Here is a 22,607-nt window from a genome sequence, read left to right as displayed (position 1 = left end):
TACATAGGGTAGCTGAACACAGATAACAAAATCTGCTTCATTCCAGAGTGCAAGAGGGGGCAGGGGGGGAAAATAAAATTCGTGTTTTGCCAGATGGCTTATACTGAGACCACAGGAGGATTCAGGAAGAACAAGGTTAGAAAATAAAGCAAAAAATGACATTGGCAATGACTGATACACTGTTTGTTGGAGGGGGGAGGAATGAGGATATTTCCTGAACAGGTAAGAAGCAAGAACAATTGCCATTCCCACACAGGAACAAGAGAAACAAAAGATACCATTTCCCTAAATATTATTGCCAGAGAAGATAAGGACAGAAGTCAAAGGGAAAGTGGAAAATAGTTCTCTACATCATCAACCAACTCATTCTTTCCATTCTAAATTCCAATGCCAACTTCCTCAGATTTCATACCCCTCTTAAGTGATAAATTATACTTAAAACATGGCTACATTCACAGCCCGCTGCTTTTTAACTGCAGCCATCCCCACCGACTCAGTTAACGCTTATCAGTTGCGTCATTACCTGGTAGTTATCAGCTCTTTATTTAGCATAGTTGCTCCTTCAAATTTTACAGTTACCCAAACCGTGTGGTTTGTTGCAAAAAGTTATCAAGACCAGAAGTTGAGCAATACAGAGTTTTGGACATGCTACAACAGCACAATCACACATCACAAGCATACTTCAGAAATTCGGTATTACCTTATAAGCTGCCACATTAGAAGCTACAACTGCTTTCTGACAGAGGTCAAACCACTGCAGAACTGCAGCAAAGCAAACCTTCAGCTGAACCATTCAGAACACAAACCAGCAGTCTGCAGTAAGAGCAAATAACAGAGCCTTCCACAAAAGAATTTTGGGAATTATTTTGCTGATGTTGAAAGCACAGCCAGCTGCTTTAGCACAGCTTTTACTTCCTTTGGTTGTTAGCCCAAGCTAATCTAAAGCTACTTAAGCTTTCTTCACAAAACTGAACCATTTCTTTGCTTCACCATTTGACATAAACACTGTTTGCACTAGTATTAGTTTTCCTGTATTCCAAATCAGTTTATCACCCATTTCCAATTCATAACCCTATCACCCATATGGTTTAGAATCTAAGGATGCCTTCTCCTAGAGACCAACAAATGATGGAATTTTACAGTACAGGTTTATCAGGCAGAATCCATTTATAGCTTGGGTACACTAGGAATTCTCACAAAATCTCTACATTTGGAGCAGCAAGACTATAACGTTTTTCTCACTCTTGTTCAACTCCACACTTCAGACCAATTCAACTACGGATCTCAGCAAACTGACACAGAAAACCTTCTGGAGCAGTTAGTCATCCACCCACTAACCAGGCCACAGATGCTGCTGTGGGATAGATGCCTCTCCAGTTCCGAAAAAATGCTTTCAAACACTTAAATTATGGTCACAAAGTTTTCCAAGGATGAAACGTGCACATTCACAATCTATTACAAAATACAGAAAACCCACAACAAATAGAAATAAAATGCTCAGCCTTACAGACTGCTGGGCTTATGCAGCTCAAAGCATGAATGCATCCATAAAATGATTTTACCTGTTCAACAAAGTTACACAAATATTTAATCTGTAAAGAAAACACAAACCTGATGCATATCCACAATAGGTAGCTTACTCAGTAAGAGGTTACTAATCTAAAACTATGAAGGGAAGCATTTTGGCAAAAAGTAAGCAAGAAATCCACAAACTTCAGAGCAAGTATTAAAATAATACCTTCATGAACTAGCCATTCACAGCAATAGGAACTCTCAGAATCAATCCATAGTTTTAAACTTGTCTGGTCCTACAACTTTGAAATGTCATGTACATCCTAGGAAACAAGGGGTTTTGCTGTTCCTCACATTTGTCTTGTAAATGCTTTTTAACTCTCAAAGTTGGTTGGAAAAAAACCCACTTAAGCCAACAATAAAAACAGATTTCAGACTCTCCAACACCAATAAATCGAACTTCAGTTCTGCTAGGTTTTCTGTGATTTGCCCAACTTTCAGAAATAAGATCCCATACTGGATGGGAAGAAGAACACCACTTTTTTTGAACAACAGTCCCAAGATAAAAGCCAAGGCAGCTGGCTATTTTTCCTGTCTGAAGTGTTATCATACAAGTTAGTCACATTCAGTGCACTGAAATGCTGGAAGGAAACCTGGGTATTTAAGACAATTTGTGTCAGATCTTCAGGTATGGAACACACACAATGCACTGGGGTGTTAGAGCACTTAAGTCTTCAGCAGCAACCTTGAGGATTTGAGGATGTTCGATTTTTTATTTTTTTCCTGAGGGTAAATACTGAACCTCTTAGATTTGTTCAGGCTTGTATAAAGAGATCAGCAAAAGAAATTATACCATCACCTTAACTGGCTCACAGTTGCCATCAAGAGGCAAAACATTTCAAATTCAAGCACCCTGTGTAATTCACCACCACCCCTCCTGGCGCAAATAACCTAAAATACATTTCTGCTTTTGAGTCTGCAGAAAGAAGCTCAAGCTGCACATAAAGGAAGTAGAGAAAGCCACAGGAAGAAAAAAAATAATTCTAAAACTAAACTGCAAGTCTTATTTTTGTATCAGACACTTCTGTTGTTTCTTCCTTTTCAGCATATTCTTCCTGACCAACCCCCAAATCATGATAAATGCAAATAAAAAGCCTGCCCTCAAAGGGCATTCTTCATACTGTCAATCTCTACTGGTCTACATCTGAAGGGGTAATATCAAAAAAAAAAAGAAAAGAAAAAAAAATCAGTCACTTCTCAGACAGTATTTCTCACAATAGGATATTTATCTGAACGGACTGCTTCAAGAACTCTAACTCAAGTTTAGCCTCATAATGACATTTTTAATTTAACGAGGAGTCATAGACTGAGTTCAGATTAGCAATAACGAAGCACATTAACTTAGCATCTTGCATTTTTATACGGACAGATAACCTACATTTCCCAAGTGAAAGCGTACCATAAGCAGCTGAATAAAGATCAAGACAAACCAAAACAGTTCCATGTTGGAAAATACTTGCTAGAATAGAAGTCTCATTTAAAAGGGGCAGATTTGAACAGACATGGTAACATTTTGCAACATTTAAGCAAAACCTGCTAATGGTTCAGAAATTGCCATTAACAGATGCATGTTACATAAGCTCACATAGATTTGCAGATCCTTAAGATAATGAGTATGCACTGCTGAAGCTTTTAATAGTAATATTTGGGGGTTATTGTTTGCATGTCATTAGTCTATCCCAGGATGGAAGCAGTCAAAATGCATTCAGGCTGGGGTCACAGACTGGCCACCAACAATCAGCACAGGAGAAGCAAGTCACAGGTTAGCCCAAGAGAGAAAACTGCCCAAGGAAAGCTGGGTAACCCCGTCAATGGGTAGTTCTAAACTCTCACAAGGCTACATTAACTGGCCAAAACCAGACACAATGCACGTGGCTGTTGGTACCAGCTTTGTACTATCTTCCACTTAGCTCAGCAAAGCTGTTCCAGATTTGCCCCAGTTACATACAAAGAGATTGGTATTCCTATTCTTTTCAAATTCTACTAAACGGTGGCATTAAACTCACAATTGCATAATTGGCTTTTTCCATCTTGACCTTTCTGCTTTCTGCTGCCAGCCCCAAACCTGCTATCAGAACCCACTATCTCCAACTCCTGATGCAACGAAACTAGAAATGGCTGAAACACGCAGATGAAAGAGATGACCCAGAACAGCTAAATGGAAACAGTATCACTCCTACCTCATACAAGAAGTCTAACAAAGCTTATTTCCTACACTGTCTGCTACCGTCCTACAGCAGGACAAGAGCAGCTCAACAGGACCTATTGAAAGGTCCTGTCAGTGAGTGCTTGTCCAACAAGGGCAACAGGATCAGAACCACTCTGGGCTATGGCTCCAAGCACAGCCTGTGATGGGAGTGCTAGCAGAGTCTCCAAAACTTCCCCTTTATTTTAATCTTACTGGTAACATCTGAGGACTCCTGCTAACCACTTGTAAAACTAGAAGACTTGAAATGCACCACAGTGATCCTGAAAACAGACTCCTGACAACTGCTGCCCATAGATTCCCAACAGATGAACCAGGTGACTTCAGAACCATGTTCTGGGGCACACAGATCACAACAAAAAAATGGCACCACCTACATTTAAACACATTTATTCTGGTGTCACCGACACATCATTTTGAAAGTTCAGATATTTTAGTTCCAAGGCCATCAAGTATAGAACATCCCTTCTAAAGGATTTCTAGAGTCTAAGTATACAGGCAGCATTCCCAAAGATTCTGCTTAGACCTAAAACGACAAATTCCAATGTAGCAGTTTGTGTGATTTATAGTGAGCTGTCCTTGTAAAAACTGCTTACTGCTTTGGATACATATTAATACTCACATAGCTTCTGGAAAGCTATGCTATAACATCATAACACTACCAGTCCAATTTTTATCAGACTGCCATTTCCTTTGCCAAAAAATCACCTGAGAGCACGTTCAATTATTCGTGAGCCAGGCAAAGTAATGCAGTGCTGCTTGGAATTCCCCAAGCAAACCTTGAAGGACTTCAGAATAATCTGGATATGTGCAACGTACCTGCCATCACCAGGCAAAAACGACAAGTGGGATGAAGTTCAGAATCATGCCTAAGAACTGAATCTGAATTTTGGTCACTGCATTTCACTCATTACTTTATTCTGACTCTTTAGAAAAAAAGATTTGCCAGCACCTGTGGTGAACTTGCTGCATGCCCTCCCTTTGGGTTAAGAGGCCAGCATAGCAGAGAACATTATTAACACCAAGTTCATCCTCTGCAGCATGGAGTTCGGGGTCTCCTGCAGGCTGTGCCCACAGGACAAGACAGGAGCAAGCTCCCTCTCTCAAACATGACCTCAAGAGAGGCACAGATTCAATCCTCATCACCTCTCCACGCCCCCCAGCTCTCCCAAGCAGAATGAGGCCAACCAAAACCACACACTGAGAGGTGTTGGTATGACAATTTGTAAATATACTGAAGAAACTGGAAATAAGAGTAGAAAGGAGGATATCCGTAGTATCTTGACCAAAAACATCCTAACGCTGTTCAAGGTTCAATACACACCCTAAATGATTCTCAAACTGACCTACAATACAGTTCTGGGAAATTTAAGCAGCTTCCACAAAAATACTTATAAAGCCAGTATAAAAACTGAGTCTTGTTCATTTAGGCAAGAATTTCAGTAACAGATTTTAAAAGATATGCAGATGGTTCATGTTAGATAAAAGCCTTCAACTACTCCAAGAAATCAATTTTCAGCACAACAAATCCTGCTATTTAGAATACAAACTCTTCCAAGTGTACTGGAAGAGCATTTTTCCAAGTGGGGTGTCCACACATCATGATCTAGTTAAAACCACAGTATCATTATCTGAAGTTTTAAGAGTCAAAACCAGTAACTTCCTACCATCTGTTATTAAAAATAAACACCACCAACAACAAAATCCACAAACACATGCTAAGATAAGAGAAAGTCCTATATGCCCAGCTGCAGGAACACTGCAAATTTACATGATATTTATTATCTGTCTTATAACTTGAATGTTACATCCATTATGTAGACTGACAAACTAAACAGAAAAACACTCAACTTTTATTTCAACTCGACCATGATTTGCAAGAACCAATTAGTAATCTCAAAAAAAGATTGGTAATCTCTACAGGAAATGCATGACAGGAAGCATCAAGACTGCCACTGCTTAGCACCAGCTTTGTCACATGCAGCATGGAGAACCTGGGTGTCAGTCAGAGCTGTGATGTTTAACAAGCTGCTGCACAAAACAAAACCAACAAAGACAAAATAAGAAAAAGAACATGTGGCCCAGAGGGATGTTGCTAACCAAAAGGGATTGAAAACTGCACTGCACCGTGCACTGCATCCATGGAGACTACCACAGATCTATTACTGCTTGTTTTATTTATTACTCTGCTCGACAGCTCTCAAAGGACTCTATACAGGATGTCTCCAGAGAGCTTTTATCAGGTGGGGTGGTTTTTTTTCCCTTACAAAGAAAGATCATAGACCTGGTATTTTCCTCAGCCCTCAAAAGTTTTGTTATGAAGCTAAGTGTTTTAAACCACAATAGCCCAAAACAAATCTCATTTAAGAGATTTAACTCTGCACCTCTCAAACTCACACAAACTGACAAATAAATGCCTGTTTATTTCTGTAAGAAATGCTGCATTTTCAGAATGTACTTATCCGATTATATTTATTGCCTCACAACCAGCCAGTTACAAATTGAACCACAGCCATCTCCAAAAGTGATATCCCTTTGAGGTAAGATTATTTTCCTAAGGAGAGGTCTCCTAACAGCTGCAGCTCCAGAATGTACTTCAAAAGCTCCCATCTCTCTTTCAGGGTCACCTTTGTCAAGTCTGAGGGAGCCTGACCACTGTTGATACTTCTGCAGGTAATTAGTCTGGCTCCTTTCCCATGTCATTTATCAAGTTGTCAATTGTATCAATTACAGTACAAACACTCAAGAATATGGCTGGGTTTTCATCTTTAGCTAAAGGAGCAGCTTTCACATCAGAGATTTGAAGCCAGTAAGTACCAGTAATTTGTTCTGCCCTATGACATAGAAAACCAGCAAGAATTTTGACTTTACTGCACAAAATTTCAAGTTCCCTACACACGCACACTTGGAAATCCAGCCTCCTGAAAGTGCCCATTATACACTTACAGCTTTACAGATTTTACTTGCAGTATTTTCCAATTTGTAGAGCTGAAAACAGAAGAGGTAATAAGAACAGCATGATGTTGACAGATTGTCACATACCTTGATTAATCTACATTTGTGACAGTGATGCAGCTGGCCCAGAAGCAGTCACAAACAGCAGCACACTGCTGCTGCAGCCACATAACTGCTCACAAACTAGTAAAGCATCAGAAACACTGATGTGAGGTACAGGGCAGGCACGGGAGCCAACACACTGCATTAGACTCAGACTTGATCTTCCACTAAAAGTTTAGAAAATGTATTTTTAAATAATCAGAATCAAACCACAGTCAGAGCTTTCAAAGAATGCATATTTGTTTCAGGATATTGACTATTTCTCCAGAACTAACAGAATGTAATTGTTTTCCAACAGTGCTTGACAGATGAATTCCAGGTCCACACTCATCAGCTTCCTCTCACCACAGAAAGCTCTAGATCTGGTTTTCCATTTTGCTTTAATGTAGCTACAAGGTTGTAGCTCATCAGAGCCAGCATCTTTGCAGTCAGGACTGCTAGTGAGCAATATGCAATCAGCTTTGTAAAAAGGGAAAAAAATAAAAAGACTACAGGATGCCACAGTTATGTGATACAAGACCTTTTTTGGTTGTCAGACTTGAATGTGCAACTTCTGAAACATTCTCAGCTCTGCCCATCCAGAAAGAATAGAGAATTTTAAGAATTACACATTGACTTCAGCAAGCTGATATTTATCATGGTAAGTCTGCAGTGGAGTCTATACTCCAGAGTACAGGAACTGCATTCCATTGTTGTCTGCTGACCTAAAAATCACCATTAAATATAGCTAAAGGACTACCAGATAAAGATAGGCATCGTTAAATCTGAAGTGTCACTAAAAGTGAAGCCATACATCACATCCAAGCTACTTCCTGCACTGTGGGTTTTAAGTTAACATTGTTAGACTCAGAAGAATTCTGACAGATGGAAATATTATTTAGTACCTCGTTGTTTCCTGCTACAAAGTGTCAGTTGCTTTATCATTTTTACCAGAGTGCACTACAGAATCTCATAGCTCACATCCAGTTCTGGCATTATGCTTGTTCCCAGCTGGTTTTTCATTACTGTTTCCTATGTAAGAAAAATCCATTTGTAAGCTGGAGTGTTTGTACACTACACTTGGTTGTACTTAGACATCTGCTAGAGAACTGCACACATGTAACCTACACCAATTTATTACTCAGATGATTTATAACTGAAGGTAACCAAATTCACAGTCAGCTTTCCCTCAGAACAGTAATGAGTACAACCAACTTGGTGCAGCACTTTCACCTGCCCAACTCATTTCTTGCCCCTGGAGACTCTGTGTTGCTTAGGAAGAGCCCTCCAGCAGCCCACAGTTAAGCAGAATAACCTGACAGCACACTGGAGGCAGTGTAAGAACAGCAAAGCAACCCATCAGCAGGAAGGTGCCCTCCTGAGCAGTGTGTGCTGCGTGCCCAGCCAGCCCTTCTGCCAGAGCACACCAGGGACACGGGGACACCGCCACGCCGGGGACACCGCCACGCCGGGGACACCGCCACGCCGGGGACACCGCCACGCCGGGGACACCGCCACGCCGGGGACACCGCCACGCCGGGGACACCGCCACGCCGGGGACACCGCCACGCCGGGGACACCGCCACGCCGGGGACACCGCCACGCCGGGGACACCGGCTGCTCTGCAGTGCACACCAGCCACCAGGAACGGGTCTGCAACCAACGCAAACACCTTCACAGCAACACCTTACAACTCCAGCTTCCTTCAAGGGAACACAATGCCCAAATGAGAGGTCAGTCTTCAGATGCCTGGCAAATCGTTCAAAGGAGCCCATTTACCTCCACATCAGCAGGCACACTCCTATTTGAAAAGCTACTAATTCGAACAACCCAGAGCAATAATTCTAGACAGAAAATTTTGCAGTCCAGCAAGTGACTGCACCAATCTGTACTGTTCTGTACACCAGCAGTTAAATTACAATCTTGATTTAAAACCCCTTACACAGGAACTCAGTAGGATGACCCAACAGCACTAAGATTTGGCTTTTACAGCCAACAATGTGCTTTGCTACTTCTGGCATATGAGTATTACTTTGCAAACTGAAAGCATCAGGGGATGCTTCAACATCACATTTTAGCCACAACGTTACCTGAACTGTACTGAGGTGACAAACTCACTGCCCAAACATACTTTACAAAGACCACTTTTCTCAACATCTAACTACTTAAAAACCCTTTAATTAGTAACCTAACTACTATTTTAGTCAATTTATGAGATGTGCTAATGACAACAGCAGGAGGCACACTTGACTCGGAATAACGAGAGCTGAGATGAATACATACGAGGGGAAGAGAAGTATTTGAAGGCCAACACTACATTAACAATTTCCTTGCAGCTACTGAAGCTGAGCATTGGCAGGAAGCAGTAGGTGCTGAGCTCTTCACAGCTCCACTACATTCACAGCAGGGCAGGTATTTCACATTTAAACACCTGCACACCATATTTTAAAGTAGGTTCATTTACAACTTGCTTCATATGGGCAGGTCACAAAGCAAACTAGGATAGTCCATCTGTCACACCTGTGTTGGGTTTTTGTTACATTCAATAAAATTAACTCATCTTCCACAGATCCAGAAAAAACCACAGTGTTGGCCAGGACCTTGGCCTACTGGAGATACCAAGAACACCAGTAGGTCACCCAGTGAATTTCAGCTCTTCCCCCTTCTGCTTCCTCCACAGTCCAATTCATCAAGCAGAAGGGGCAGTTCAATTACAAGGCAATTCAAGAGCCTTGAGGACATGAGCAATATCCTCCAGTTTCACTAACTTGGGAACACAAGATGCATTTCAAACAGTACCTAAACTTCCTTTGAAAGGAAGCACAGTCATAGTCTCAGGTTTTGATCTTCACTGCTACACAGCACATACAAAAAAATTAGGCATAATTGCATTATTCAGAATTAGCAAGTCACTCTGTCAGACACCAACACAAAGTCTTCAATAGTGCTGTTTAGAAGACTCTGGGGAGGTGGAACACCTCAGATGCCTACACTTGCTAGCAGGAATATAGAGAAAAAATATTATTGGTGAGGAACATTATTTCAAGCTAATTAAAAGTAACCATCAGTTAGTTATGGTTACTGTAACACAGCATGGAAAAAAATCATTCACATTTCCCTAATAAAATAATTATGCTTTGTAGGTTCACCAATCCTCAAACCATGGCATCCTGGAAAACCAATAACATCTAAGTTTCAGTCCATCTTTGTGAATGCAGATTTCATTTTGATACAAATCATGCATAATAAATATCAACCCATCAACAATTACATTTTCCTACATAAGAGAATATAACCACCATTCCAATAAATACCAAGTTCCTCCTTTCCCTTCTAGTCACAAACAATAAAACAGGACTTAAAATTATTCTACTAGCTGTAGAGTCTAGCTCCTTCAGCAAATACTTTTAACAGCTATAAAATGTACATTCCTATTTTAAACTTGTCACTTTGTACTGTCTCCTGAGAGGAAAAGTACAGCCTTTGGAACCAGGCTTAACTTAACCCACAAGGCACTCCTGCAATGCAGTTCCCTCTGAGCAATACATCAAGTATTTCCCCCTTGCAAATATTTTCATTCACGCTTTTTGCAACTTGTCAACTTCAATACTACTCATGAAATCACCAATCAATTGAGAGCACAGCAACATGCCCTCTAAAATGAGCTTCTTTATTAAATTCCTTCAAAGGTGATGTTTCTTCAGTTTGTCCACATGGTACTGACCATGATTAAGACACTACAAGAGGCAACATTGGTAAAAAGCAACTGATGCCAAGCTGATGTTAGTTTCTGATCAGTAAGTGTGAAGATTAAAACACTCTTCAGAGATTAAAGTCACAGAACCCGAAAATTTAAAAGATTAAAATTCCAAATAAAAGTCATATAATTTTGATGCGTTATTAATCTCCTCACAGTAAAGCTTGGACAAGTAAAGCTCCAGCAGAGCCCAACACTTGATCATTTCACTTTTAATTTAAAATCAGTGCTGAAACAGACCACCACAGCAAGTATGCAGCTAGCTTGGAGGGCATGCTGAAGAGCCACACAGAAAACTGGAAGCTGTCTTCCACAGTTACTAAGCCCAGAATAATGGCAATAACATAATGAACCAAGATACTGGTAGAGTGCTTGAGCAACCACCCAAAAGCAAATATGAATACAAATTAAGAAATCTTTTAATAAATTCCCTCCGTTTGACTGGAACCGATATACAAGTGCTTTTGAGAAAGTTCTGGTGCAGTTACTGCAATCAATCATTTGGGAGCCACTGACTGCTTCAAAGCCCTACAAAGAGCCTTGGGATTTTCACCCAGTGCTCTTTTGTCTGCCCTAAACTGGCTAGGAACACAATCAGTAATAAAGATGCACTACATGAACACTTCTACGAATTGCCCCAAAACCCAACACTAAAAAACAAACACTAAACCTTTTAACTTCACTCTGAGGCTCTGAAAACAAACCAGCACACCAGGTATTTGTTCCTGGTTCTCCAAGCTCTTCCCACTTCTTTTCAGGTTGTTGCACAGCAACCTGCGTCTGTTACACAAGCTCTGACTCGCAGGGAGCTAAGGGTGTTCTTGCCATCCTTAGACTGGGCTCCTACAGAACTCTGACTCTACTCGCTCTAGAAACTTGATAAAAGAGCAGCACCTTAGTCCAGTTTAACCCACCAGTCACCTAGAAAGGCTGAACTTTACTGCGTTTTCTAAAGCTTCAGAAAGAAGACAATTTCTTCCTTTCGTTGTCTGTTAACAAGTATGAAGCCTGGAAGTGGGAATGAAAAATACAGCTTTGCAAAACTAAATGTGTGATATACTACATGACTTGTGTATATTCTAGAGTTATCTGTCCCACAAGAATGCACTGCCACTACCTGTGAAATGTCTGTGAAATTAATGTCTTCACATTTTTTCTTACGAAAAACACCTAGACAATCCTGAAACATTAAGGGTAGCTCAAGCCGACATTCACTAACACACCTTCCCTCAGCCTCCCTGAAGCTGCACAGAAGGGATTTTACAATCCTCCAAGCTACCTTTTGGAGGCATAAAATGCAAGACACTATGAAACAGAACCATAGCACATTTAGTGGCGATATAGCTAAAAGAGTCTTCAGAAAGTACAGTATTTAAAATAATAAAAGGCAAACTGACACTACGGAAAGGATGTACACCTTTCTTCCAAAGGACTGCCTCAGGTAAGGTCTGCAGCTCCTTCTGAATTAAGCAGACCTCGAGCTGATTGGTTTTACCCCCTTCAAGCACAATGACTAGCACCTGGGAGAGTGACTGTACTGTGATAATTCACATTTTTTATTTATTTATTTTACCTGTAGCTCGCACCAGGCAACTTCCACAGTGGTATCAGTATCCAGTCCTTTATACACAGTTTTGAAAGAGCCTCTTCCAATCTCGATGTCAAACTTCAGGAAGCGGCCATCCGGGGAGATGCCCACCGCCTTGGTCTCAAGCTCTTCGATGTCTTCCTGCTGTGTTCTCCGCTCCTCGAATTCCCGGCTGGCAGCTGACAGGCTGCCAGCGGCACTGGTAGGGGGTAGCGCAGTTGCCTCATCCCCCTCCTCCTCCTCCTCCTTGGGCAGCAGCGGGGCGGCATCCTTGGCGGCCGGGGGCTCCTCGGCAGCCTGTCCTTCCAGGGGGAGCGGCACGGGCGGCGACGGCCGCGAGTCGGTCTCGGCGACGCCGAGCGGGGCGTAAGCGGTCCGGCCGGCACCCTCGGCAGGGAACACCGAGGGCGCCGCGCTGCCTCCGGAGACAGGGGCCGAGGGCGCCGCGGGCTGCAGGCTGGGCAGCTCCAAGGCCGTGGCGTTGGAGTCGCAGATCACGCTCCGGCGGAAGAAGCGGTGCTCAGTGGCTGCCGCCCCTCGGCTGTCCTTGTCCATGGTGTGGCGGCGGCGCCGGTACTCCTCGCTGCGGCCCCCGTTCCCCGGTCCGCCGCCAGCTCCACCGGCGCCGGAGGCTCCGTGCTCGGCGGCTCCCAGCTTGTCTCCGACGGAGCTGTCCGAGCTGGAACCGTTCTTGGGCGGCGGCGGCGGCGGCACCAGGAAGCGCGGGCTCGGGGGGCCGCTGCCGGCGGCGTCCCCCGACATGGTGCCCCGGGGGAGCGCGGCTGCGGCGAGGCGGCGGCGGCAGGCGAGAGAAGGGCCGGTCACTGAGCGGGGAGCGCGCCCGGCCGCGGCTGCCGTTGCAGCTGCAACAGAGGAGGGTCCCAAGGGCTCCTCGCGGCGGAGCTGGGAGGCTGGGCCGGCGGGGTGGATCCCCGGTCAGCGTCTGCATCCATCCTGCAGCGGGGAGCCGGGCAGCGGGGCCGACATGGAGCACCGGGAGCGGACACGGGGCGCTGGGCTGGAGCGGGGGAGGGAAGGGAAAGCCCGAGCACCGGGGAGGCCCCCGAGCGGGGAGACGCCGCTGCCTCGCCGGCTGCAGTTACGCCCGGCGATGGAGAGCGAGCGGGGCCGGCCCGGGTGCGCGGAGGGGAAGGAAAGGGGCCGGGACGCGAGGAGGGAGCGGGGCGCAGGCCCGCACGCCAAGAAAGCCGCCGCGCTCAGTCACTCGCTCCGAGCGGCCGAGGCCCGGGCAGGCCCAGGGCAGGGAAAGGGGTCCCGGGGCCTCAGCCCCGCCTCACCGGGGCGCCCATGGCGGCCGCGGCCTCTCCACCGCCCGGCAGGCGCAGCCACCGCCCGCGCGGCCGGGCCGCGCTCTCTCCAACAGCCGCGGCCGCCTCGCGCGGAGCCGGAAACCCTCCTCCTCCTCCCTCTTCTTCTTCTCCTGCTGCCCGCGGCCCACAGCCGCCGCTCCCCGGCGCTGCCGCTCACCGGGGCCGAGCCGAGTCCGGGTGGCGCCCGGCGGGCAGGACCGAGCGCAGCCGCCGCGGCCGCCCGGCGACGCCTCGGCGCTAAATGGCGACGGCGGGAGCCCGAACCGACACACGGTCCGGGGGGGAGGAGGGGCCGCGCCGCCGGCCACGCCCCGCCCGAGCCCGGGCCGCGCACCGTCCCCTCCCCCCGCCGCCCAGGGGAGGTGGCCGCGCCCGCCGCGCGCGGGGCACCATGGGAGCTGTAGTTTCCAGCGGCAGAGCCGCGCCCGGGAGCCGCCCGTGGGTTCCCCCGGGATGGAGGGAGGGGAGGGAAGGAGCGGCGAAGGAGGATCCCGGGGTGCGCCCAGGGTCAGGGGACCCGTGTGCTCTGGGGAAGCTCGTCCTGCGCGGCCGCCTTTCCTCCACCCGCCTGGCAGGTCAAAAGGCACCGGGTTTCCCAGCACTGCTCGTTTCTTCAAGTCCTGTGTTACAGCCCCACGTTAAATATTTTGAATGCATGTCTTTATTTAGATATTGTCTGTAAGTGGATAAATATATTTCACAGAATATGCCGAGTTGGAAGGGCCCCCGGGATCCCCGAGTGCCGCTCCCGGCGCTGCCCGGGGCACCCCGCGGTCACAGCGGTGCCCAGAGCGCTGCCCAAACGCTCCCGCAGCTCTGGCAGGCTGCTGCTGTGCCCGCTGCCCTGGGGAGCTGTTCCAGTGCCCAGACACCCTCTGGGGAAAACCTTTCCCTGCCACCCAGCCCAGCCCTGCCCTGGCACAGCGCCAGGCCGTGCCCTCGGGTCACAGGTCACCAGAGAGGAGAGCAGGGCCTGCCCCCTCTTCAACTCATGAAGAAGCAATGAGGTCATGTTTTCAATCAGCCTCTAAAATTCTTTAAAATCACGGGCAACAATGACTCCGGGTAGCTGAGTACTGTATGAAAAAGTGGGGTTTGGGTTTTTCCTCCATTTAGGCCATCTGAAAAGGCACCAAGTGGCCAAGCAATCTGAAATGCAATTAACTGCTCTGTAAATGCCATTATTCAAAAGAAAGAGAATTTGCAGCCTCTGCCCTTAACACCAGTGTTATCCTGTGGCCACTTCAGTCATGCTTGTGGCTGCTGCAGCTGAACCCGGGCTGTACAGCAGCCAGAGCCCACGTGAACCCTGACATGAATTGGGAACTTTCAGGTTAACAAGGCTGTGGCACAGACGAGTCATCTAAATTATTTATATCATGTTCCTCTTTTGTATCAATAAACCAAAACCAAGCACTTTCCTTCTTACGGCAGCAGCCTTTGGAAGTCAGATGGAATGCACTGAAGAAGCAGTACGTGATTTTATACCATGACTTTCAGGCAGCTACAAAGAAAAAATTACATTGAGGAAGGAAAAGAAAATTAAGAAAATTCCCTGAGTAAGTAATATGTTCCCAGAAAACACATTTTTGTTTTAAATACTTTTTTAAAGTTACTTTTAAACCAGCAGTTTAGAGGAAGTTGTGTGTTGCTGATGCAAGGCCTTAACTCCTTCTGCAAAAAGTAGCACCAGTGGCCCTTTCAGAGCTCCACGGCTCCCAGCCCCAAATCATCAGTCCGGGCAATTCTCACATGCCTGTGTTACTCACAAATAAAATTCGACACAGTAATCAGCATACTGCTGTTTTCCACACATCCTTCTGTCCTACTTTTCAGCCTCTGTAACAACAAACAAAATACTGGTACAGTCTGCACAAAGAGGACAAGAAGTGTTTTGTTGTACAGCTCTCCAGTGGAGATTTCTGCATGGCCTGAGCCTTCACGGAAAATGTGGCCGTAGTTTGTGTGTTTGTCAGGGAGCACTGGAACTGCCCTGGCACCGAGGGCAGGCACGCTCCGAGCCGTGCTGAGCCGAGCGGGGCCATTTGATTAGCGACAGAGAGCCGGATCGAAACTGATTAACTCATAATTCAATCAGCCTCATCCCTGCTGCCCTGCAGGACCAGCAGCTCCCGAGCCGGCCTCGGCGGGACCGCAGGTATTTGTGCACGTCTCTGAGCAGCAGCAGGACAGCTCCTTTGCAGAGGCAGCAGCAGCAGCAGCAGCAGCAGCAGCAGCAGCAGCAGCAGCAGCAGCAGCAGCAGCAGGTGTATCCGTGCTGCCTTTACCCTGCTCAGGGCAGCAGGACACAGCAGCAGCAGCAGCAGGTGTATCCGTGCTGCCTTTACCCTGCTCAGGGCAGCAGGACACAGCAGCAGCAGCAGCAGCAGCAGCAGCAGGTGTATCTGTGCTGCCTTTACCCTGCTCAGGGCAGCAGGACACAGCAGCAGCAGCAGCAGCAGGTGTATCTATGCTGCCTGTGCACTGCTCAGGGCAGCAGGACACAGCAGCAGGACACAGCAGCAGGTGTATCCGTGCTGCCTTTACCCTGCTCAGGGCAGCAGGACACAGCAGCAGCGCTCCGGCAGGGCCGGGCCGGGCAGGGCCGGGCCGGGCCGTTCCCAGCAGCGCTGCCCGGGCCGTTCCCAGCAGCGCTGCCCGGGCCGTTCCCAGCAGCGCTGCCCGGGCTGCCCTCTGCACCCGCACCGCAGCAGAGCTCTGGGTCCCTGCAGGGCTGCCGCACTGCTCCGGCCCTGCGGGGAGGCAGGAGCGCTCAGGAGCCTGGCTGCATCCCGCGGCCGGGATCCATCGGGAAGCTGAGGCCCTGCGATGGCTGCGTGTGCTGCGAGCCGCGGAGCTGCTCCCGGAGCGCCAGGGGCAGCGCCGGCCCGCAGGCAGCGCCAGCCTGGGCCCGGCCGGGGCCCGGGGCCCGCGGGCACCCCTGCCTGGAGACCAAGCGCCTGTCACCCACCGCTCTCAGAAACCCCTCTTCCCTCGGCTAACGAAGCACAGCCATGCGGAGGAGGCGGCAGCACGGCCGCAGGGCCGGGGCGGTCCCGGCGGACACACGGGGGTGGCTCCGCGCTCCCAGCGCTGCCCGGAATCCCGGGATGCTGCCAGGGCCCGCACGGGGGTGGCTCCGCGGACCCAGCGCTGCCCGGAATCCCGGGATGCTGCCAGGGCCCGCACGGGGGTGGCTCCGCGCTCCCAGCGCTGCCCGGAATCCCGGGATGCTGCCCGGGCCCGCCGCCCCGCACGGGCTCCTCCTCCGGCACAGCGAGGCACAGCGACCCTCCCGGCAGGGAAACAGCGCTGAGCAGCTGACCTGGAGGTGGGAATGATGGATTTTTGTCTTCTTTGGCTCTGAAAAAAGAAGTGGTATGATATTGGCAATTATATTTTATGTGGGTGTTGATTTAATTTTGTCATTCTAAAAAAAGATGAATGTAATAAAGAGTGTGGGCTTGCTTTCCCTTCGGTTTTATTTCTTTTAATCTGTAAAACTCTGTTTAGGCTAAATGGAAAATTTCAGTATTGCAGCAAGATTTAATAAGCCTGAAGTAAATTCTATATGTATTCTAAGTTTAGAAACAATTAATTAAAATAGTTTCGGTGCCAGAGCTCCTCAACCAATTAAAAATATTTCTTTTGCCTTTTGCTGTAAGAAAAATCCACAGAAAGAAAGAGCCTGACTACACTTGAGAAATTACAGGCAAAGAGACTTAAATGAGCTTTTGATTGAATCAAAAGGGCTTACACTTGACATCGCAAAAATACCCTTCTGTCAAGCCTCGTATAGTTACAATCATCTTGGTTGGAACAATAATAGTTTAAAAATTTGCTTTGAATGAAGTGTGATTTTGGAAGTTGACTGAATCAATTTTTTTTTTTCAGTTTTGCTTTCTCCGGTGAAATTTCATCCCCTGTTGGCATCCATGACCTGTCCATGTGACAAAGTCTTAATGGGAAGCAGCTATTCTCTATTTTCTCTTATGCAATACATTATGCAATACATGAGGCTATGCCATAATTTTGATGCATGTGATTTTATTCCATAACCTAAGTGCTCTTCAAAGCAAACACATCTCAGTTTTATTGCCCATTACCAGATTGCAGCTACAGTGCCATATTACAACAGTGACAATACAAGTTTTTCTACAACAGTATCTTCTTTTTCCTTGGCATTTCTTAAATCTAGGCCTCTGCCACAGTGTTCTTGTTTCTTAAAGCTGAAAGTAAATGAAATAAAATATTTCAAGACCTCATGCTTGAGAAATGAGAGAGTTTAACTTGCCAGATATTCTCTTTTGCTTTGTTTTTTTCCCCTAGCAAGCCAAAGTTAATTGGAAACTTAATCTGAAACATTTTTTTTCTTTTTTTTTTTCTTCTTTTTTTAAGTGAGGTTTTGTACTTGCAAGTAGCTCTGGAAGCTGGGTTGGTTATGAAATCACTGTAACCATCTCCAGGACCTACAGGCAGTCTGAGTCTTCAGGCTGTGTAGCAGGTGGTCCATCGGATGGTGTTGGATGGTGAGTCCTGCCCCAACTCTGCCCCTGGCTGCTCCTCCCCAAGCAGGAACCCTGGGAATCAGACAGAGAAGGAACTAACTACAAATCTCACAGGGCTTAACCCCAACATTCCTCCTTATGCTGTCCTGGCTTTCAGAGCCTGCAGGTCCTGCAGGAAGACAGGTCCACACTATGGCCAAAACACCCCAGCAAAGCTGCAGCTGGAGGACTGTGAGAGAGGCAGCCAGGCTGCATAAGGAGGACTAAATCCAGGAATGATGAATTATGTGACATTTCTTATTTATTGCTTGAGAAAATGTCAACAGCCCTGCACCATCAAACTGGAGCAGAGCATGTGCTTCTTGATCAAATTGAAACATGCGTTTCCCTTTCACCCACCCGTCCACCCCCATTCTAGCTACTAGAATAGAAAGCACAACTCTTCTTCTTTGCTTTTTCCACTATTCCCTTGAGCTACATTAACAAATGGATTCCATTTGATTCCAATGAAAATAAACCAGTGAGAGAGCCAGCAGAGGGATGCATCACTGGTTTGTTACCTGGGCTTTTGAAGGAACAAAGCACACCTTTCCACTATATTTGTAACCACTTTTAGTCTAGAGTTCATTGCAGGCTGTGCTGCTGGCTCCCTGTTAATTGTAGCTAATCAATCATTGTATTTATTATTAGTATATTTATCTATGTACATTCTCCAGACATAATCCATTCAAATAAATTTGAACAACAAGAACATGATAGAAGAACACTTAAAATACCTCAAACACTGAACTTTATCAGCGATGAGATTCAGTTATGGTTCGTGCTCATATATATTTCAAACTCTATCAAGCCATTTTGGCTGTAGCCAAATTCAACGTCAGTCCTACTGGGAGCAGGGGAAAAACATGGCTCACTTCTTTCTTCGTCATCTTCCTGGCTATTCTTGAGATGTTTCCTTATATAACGAGTTTATGGAGTAGTCAAACAGCGAGTAAGTGTTGTGGAAGCAGAGATATTTGCTGAAATCAGCATCGTGTTCTTCCCTTTTTTGTGTCTTTAGTCAATTGCTCAGGATGCCTCATTTATCTTTTCTCTCTGAGGCTTTAGGGAATTCTGTGCTTCACAGCAGTGTCATAACACTTCTAAAGCAAGCACAGAGGCAGGGGCACTGCTTTAATGAAGAGGAGCTGTTTGATGGAGGTGGGTGGAGGGAAGTGTGAAGAAGATGGTGATGCTGGGTGTGCAGCTGACTGATGCTGTGCAGCAGTCAACCTGCCCTGCTTTCTGCTCACCACTCACAGGCTGGTGAAAATCAATCACTCTCACAGCAGGTCCAGTCCTGCTCCTCTCTACATCAAAGCACAAAAATAAAATACTACTCACTTCAGTCAAAGCAGGAGCGGGCTCACATCCAGCATAATGAACTTCCTCACGTCCTTCAAAGCAGTCTGGTCCAAATGCAAAACCTTGGTCTGCTCTGTGCATTTCTGCCACATCCAGTACCGGGAGGCGCTTGCCACTTCTGGAATGTGTTGGACATTCCCAAAGGATGGGGAGTGTTCTCTGTGGCCATTGACACTGGGGAGAGAGAGCCCTCACCCTCACAGAGGGGCTCAGCACCTTGAGAGCCGAGCCCCTGACAAGGCAGGGTTCCTGAAGGGAAAAAGGAACTCGTGATCATTGGCTGAAGGGAGCAATAAACCCCGGAGTACCTCCTCAGACCACTTCTCTCCTTGCCCAATGGTCAGTGTGGGGAGTGGTTGGCAGGCTGTGCACAGGCTATATTGAGAGCTGGTCACTCCCTGCCCTGGGCTCCTCTTGCCGCCTGCCAGGGCCAGGAGCAGAGGCACAAAGCTGGAACTTCACACGAGCTGCCGACCCACAGCTGAGGCATGGCCTGCTGCAGTGCTTTGTCAGGAGTGAAGGCTTTACTGACAGCACACTGGTATAAAAACTGGCAAAGTTCTGACCTGAATGAGCCCTGCTCCACACGTGCAAAGCTTTCCCACTCGTGTCATTTCAGTGGTGTAATTATAATCCAATGAAAAACTCTCCAGAGTAAACGAGCTCTTGGGGGCCACTGCCAGATGGCACAGGTCACAGCAGCTCTCATGTTCCTCAGATCTGTGTCCAAGACTGGAAGGGAATCAGGGAGCTGGAGCTGCCTTGCAGATAGCACTGGATCTTCTGCTGTGCTTGGTCTGAAGTGAAACACTCCAAGGAATCCTATTCCTGTTTCTCAGAGACCTTGGGAGGCTGATGAGTGTTCTAAGGACCCAGGTGAGAAGAGAGAGGTGATCTGAGTGTATTTGATAACTGGAAATGTTCTTTGTTACCTTTTCATGCCTGCAGTACTACCTAAACGTGGACAACCATGTCCAAATAGTTACAAACAGATGTCACAAACAGTAAATGGCTGACTCCATCCCAAAACATCAGCCTCTCCAACCTAATTGAGACACACAAGAACTCATCAAGTAGCCACAAATACAGCAGAATGGAAATCAATAGTCCAGCTGCCTTTAAGATACGACAAAATGTTTTCAAAAGTACTTCAATTACATATATATTTGTGTGTGTGTACATACATGAGACACCTCTATTTTAATGTCTTTCTCTGAGAAACAGCTTGCTCAGTTTGTCTGCCTCTGATACCAATGTGGTGGTTCTGCTGTTTCAATCCTGAAACATCAGTCTTTTAAAATGTTTCTGTTTCATACTGTGATTTTGTGAAAACAACTTCCCCTTCTCATCCATGAACTGTTCACCACCACTGATATCTGGAAAGCAAAGACATTGCCTTCTGGGGACACAAGAACGTGTGTTTGACAGCACAGGAAAACCAGACTGAAGCACGGTAGGAGCAAGGTCTTTCTGCTCAGACAGCTCCTCGATGCCCTAGGCAGGCAGGACAGAGCCTCAGGAATGTTTGGGTACAGTCGTGGCTGCAAAACTGCAGCCACACCAAGATGAGGTAGGCAGATTTTCTAGAGCACTACCAGTATAAAGGACAAATTATTAAAACTTTTGGATGAGTTAAATTCCCTGCAGTTCACTCCATTCACTTTGGGATGCAGTGCTTCCCTCAGAGCCTGGAACCTGAAGCACAAGGTGTTTACTCCCAGCACCTTCTCCCTGCCCACTGTGCTGGAGACAGGCACACAAACGTGCATTGCTGGCACCCAAATCTGCAAACATACAGCTGGGAGACAGCACTCAGTCCTATGAACAGCCCACTGACATTTTACATTGCACACAGCAGCACGTGTTGGTCGGTTCATTTACAGGTACATCCCTTCATGTTCAAAACAATGCTGGTCATAGAAAGGCAAATAATTCTGGTCTCTCTTAAAGTAGTAAAAATCCTCCAAATCAAACACCAGTACCTAAAATTAGATCCACAAACAAGTGACAGAGATTACACAACATTCATTACAAGGTTTGCCAGGATTTTCCAGCAGACAAGACCCAGAAGGAAATATAGATCCACTCATTAGGACTTCTAATATCACAGTGAGCAAATTACTTTTTAAAAACATCTTGCATTACAGGGAATATTCAGTCTCAAGAGAAACAAATAGTCTCTGAGCAGCTTACACTTTTGGCAGCAGCCCAAGACAGCATGAGGCACAAATCACACAAATGCCTGAGTTTGTGTAAATTCTGCACTCAACATCTGCACGAGCTTTCTTCTTAACTCTAAAAAAAATTGTAGCGCATGTTTGTTTCTTTGTCCAAAATTCAAACATCAATGATGTTATTAGACACATCAGAAAAATTATGATTGCTCCTTGGATCTGAATCTTTTGTGTCCCCTCCCTCTACCAGATATGGAACATCCCACGTGGCTGATCATGTATTGACAGTAAATTAAAACCAAAGAAAACCAACAAAAAAGAAGGCGAATCACTATGCTGTGATTTATCTCCTTTAAGGGACTAATTTCTGTTAATTTAACTACATTCATTTAAAAGGCCTAATTTCTGTTAAAATGTAGGTGTTACTGCCATGCAGGAGGTATCGAGGACTAGAAATGTGATTATTTGGGCATTACGAGAGTCTATAAATATTTAAAGCATTAAACCCCAGAGAAGGTTAATGTAACACAGGAAAGTAACATTAGAACTACTTGGGTGAATTGTTGAATGGAAAAATGAACAAGTCTGAATATATTTGAATGTGGAATAATGTCCCAATAAGACAAAGCTGATACTGTATTACTTGACATTGTTTCAGTGACAATCCCTGAAGAGCATTCAAAATCTACTGCGTTAAAACATGCAAAATGAGAGATACATTCGAATGTGAAACTAATTATTTATGCAAACTCTTATAATCAGAACTTGTCACCCTGATTTTAAGACTAATGAGTTTGTCACTGTCAGTAAAATGCAGCATCGGAAAGACTTGGTTGAGAAAAAAACACCCACCCTGAATATAGACATTTTCATGGCCATCCACCCCTCCTGTTTCAAAACCAGGACATACACCCTCTTCAGTGCCTGCAGAACTGGTAGCACCTGTACACCACGCCAGGGTATGAAGCTGTTCCTATCATTTTATCAATGCTGTTGAATCTCTGTGCAGGGGAGCATGGTAACCACCACCG

General features: G+C 46.2%; 2 protein-coding genes and 1 long non-coding RNA gene across 10 annotated transcripts in view; 1 reads left to right on the top strand and 2 right to left on the bottom strand.

Moving 5' to 3' along the window:
* The window catches only part of WNK1 (WNK lysine deficient protein kinase 1), a 99,394-nt gene extending 86,331 nt beyond the window's left edge, over positions 1-13,063 (bottom strand). For all 8 annotated transcript variants that reach the window (XM_063395070.1, XM_063395063.1, XM_063395064.1 and 5 more), the window contains exon 1: positions 12,145-13,063. In XM_063395070.1, coding sequence (XP_063251140.1) covers positions 12,145-12,921 — 777 coding nt within the window. In that variant the 5' untranslated portion in view covers positions 12,922-13,063. The remainder of the gene's footprint in view (positions 1-12,144) is intronic.
* LOC134549255 (skin secretory protein xP2-like) lies at positions 12,920-13,894 on the top strand. Its single transcript, XM_063394821.1, has one exon. It carries the CDS (start codon positions 12,920-12,922, stop codon positions 13,892-13,894), a length of 975 nt encoding a protein of 324 aa, XP_063250891.1.
* Positions 13,895-17,930: 4,036 nt separating this feature from the next.
* On the bottom strand, positions 17,931-22,518 carry LOC134549295 (uncharacterized). Its single transcript, XR_010080052.1, has 3 exons — positions 22,429-22,518; positions 19,382-19,651; positions 17,931-18,070 (listed from the first exon to the last, which is right to left on the bottom strand). It is a non-coding gene; the product is annotated as an uncharacterized LOC134549295 (long non-coding RNA).
* Between the last annotated feature and the right edge of the window lie 89 nt (positions 22,519-22,607).

This window comes from Prinia subflava, chromosome 4 (assembly GCF_021018805.1).
Source record: "Prinia subflava isolate CZ2003 ecotype Zambia chromosome 4, Cam_Psub_1.2, whole genome shotgun sequence".
Lineage (NCBI taxonomy): Eukaryota > Metazoa > Chordata > Aves > Passeriformes > Cisticolidae > Prinia > Prinia subflava.
The sequence above is the reverse complement of the archived record's forward strand: the minus strand, read 5'-3'. Positions and strand labels throughout refer to the sequence as shown.

Coding starts and splice junctions, on each gene's coding strand:
- LOC134549255 (XM_063394821.1), top strand. CDS start 12,920: ATGGTGCCCCGGGGGAGCGCGGCTGCGGCGAGGCGGCGGCGGCAGGCG.